Below are 1431 nucleotides of genomic sequence, written 5' to 3'. Positions count from 1 at the left end.
GGCCGGGACCGGCCGGGCCGCCGTTAACTGTCCCGTCCCCCACCCGCAGAGTCCCCGCTGTACCTACACGAGCTCCTGGAAGGCAGCGAGATCCACCTGCCCGAGGTGCCGGTGCCGCCGCGGGTAGGTGAGGGCCGGGCACGGACCACGGAGGGCAGCAATGGCCCCCAGCCCTCACGGTGGCTCTGCTCTTCCCCTAGAACCCCGAGCTGGTGGCCCGGCTGGAGCGGATAAAGGCCAAGCTGGCCGATGAGGAGTACCGGCGGATGACCCGCAACATCACCGGCCAGGTGAGGGACCTCCCGCATTGCCCACTGTCAGGACACATCCCGCAAAAGTGGCCCAAGATGTGCCCCGAGGAGCCAGTGCAGTGCAGGGGGAATGTGGGCAGGGACTCGAGGATCGCGCACAGTAAATGTCCAGGGACAAAGGTACCAAGTGTGAGGGCAGAGGTAGGACAGGGCTGTCAGGATGGTGAAGCAGAAGAGACGCCGACTCTTGGGTGCAGCTCCCTGTGCCAAAGATCTCAGGGTTTGATCTGGGAAACTGAGCACCTACAGGAGGTACTTCACTGGAAGCATCTGTGCTGCCTTTTTCTGAACAGTTTCATTTTCATCATAGTCTTAAAATAGCAAGACAAAAGCTGAAAAAATCAGGGTGATGTTTGGGCACTCGGTCCCTCTGAGAATGAGCTGAGATGTTGTTCTTGCCAGTCGCCCTGCAGGGTGAGACCCTTCAGCAGCTCTATTAAACAAACATGTGGCACAGAACCCACGTGCGAGAAAATGCTCATGCTGGGAGAAGGGCTTTGATGAGAAACAACCCCTTTTCACCGTCCTTCAATCAGACCACTAGAAAAACCCGGCGAAACCCGAGCGCTGCAGCACTGCTGCTCCCCACAGCCCACCCATCCAATGTCAGGTGCCGCAGCGGCTCTCTGAGTCTTGGGGACAGGACAGGGCATTGGTGCTGCTTTTATTATGCAGTTAACGTTAAATACAACTGAGCACAAGTTGGTTTGATCTCTTTCAGGAGGTGAACGGGACCTTGGCTGAGTTTGGGAGGCAAGGTGAGTGGCTGGCGCCTGCAGCGGGACCTACAGATCAGTGCTGGGGACCATCACACCGCTGTCTGTGGCCATCGGGCAGCCCTTCCCTCTCTGCACACCTCGAGTTCCCCGAGTAAAGGAACAGCCTGTGGGTCGCTCTTAGAAATATTACTGGAGGCATAAAGCACCGTCCGGCTGCGTGAGCGAGGTTACAGCTTGTCGCCTCTCTCCATACCTCACCTAAAAGCATGATTGTCTTTCCCCCTCTTCTCCAGTTCGCTCTGTTAAAGCCGTTGTCATCACCATCTTCAACTTCATTGTCACCGTGGGGGCTGCCTTCGCCTGCACGTACCTGGGCAGCCAGTACCTCTTCGCGGAGACGG

The 1431-nt window shown here is 57.6% G+C and overlaps 1 protein-coding gene across 1 annotated transcript in view; it reads left to right on the top strand.

Annotated features, from left to right (window-relative positions):
* Nucleotides 1-49: 49 nt before the first annotated feature.
* Nucleotides 50-1431, top strand: part of TMEM199 (transmembrane protein 199) — a gene marked incomplete at its 5' end in the record, with an annotated part of 1703 nt that continues 321 nt past the window's right edge. Inside the window, 4 exons of the mRNA XM_010130916.1 lie at nucleotides 50-123; nucleotides 201-290; nucleotides 1033-1069; nucleotides 1324-1431. Coding sequence (XP_010129218.1) covers nucleotides 50-123; nucleotides 201-290; nucleotides 1033-1069; nucleotides 1324-1431 — 309 coding nt within the window. The remainder of the gene's footprint in view (nucleotides 124-200; nucleotides 291-1032; nucleotides 1070-1323) is intronic.

Source organism: Buceros rhinoceros, unplaced genomic scaffold (genome assembly GCF_000710305.1).
Source record: "Buceros rhinoceros silvestris isolate BGI_N320 unplaced genomic scaffold, ASM71030v1 scaffold46322, whole genome shotgun sequence".
NCBI lineage: Eukaryota > Metazoa > Chordata > Aves > Bucerotiformes > Bucerotidae > Buceros > Buceros rhinoceros.
Note: the sequence above shows the minus strand (reverse complement) of the source record. Positions and strands in the feature narration are given on the sequence as shown.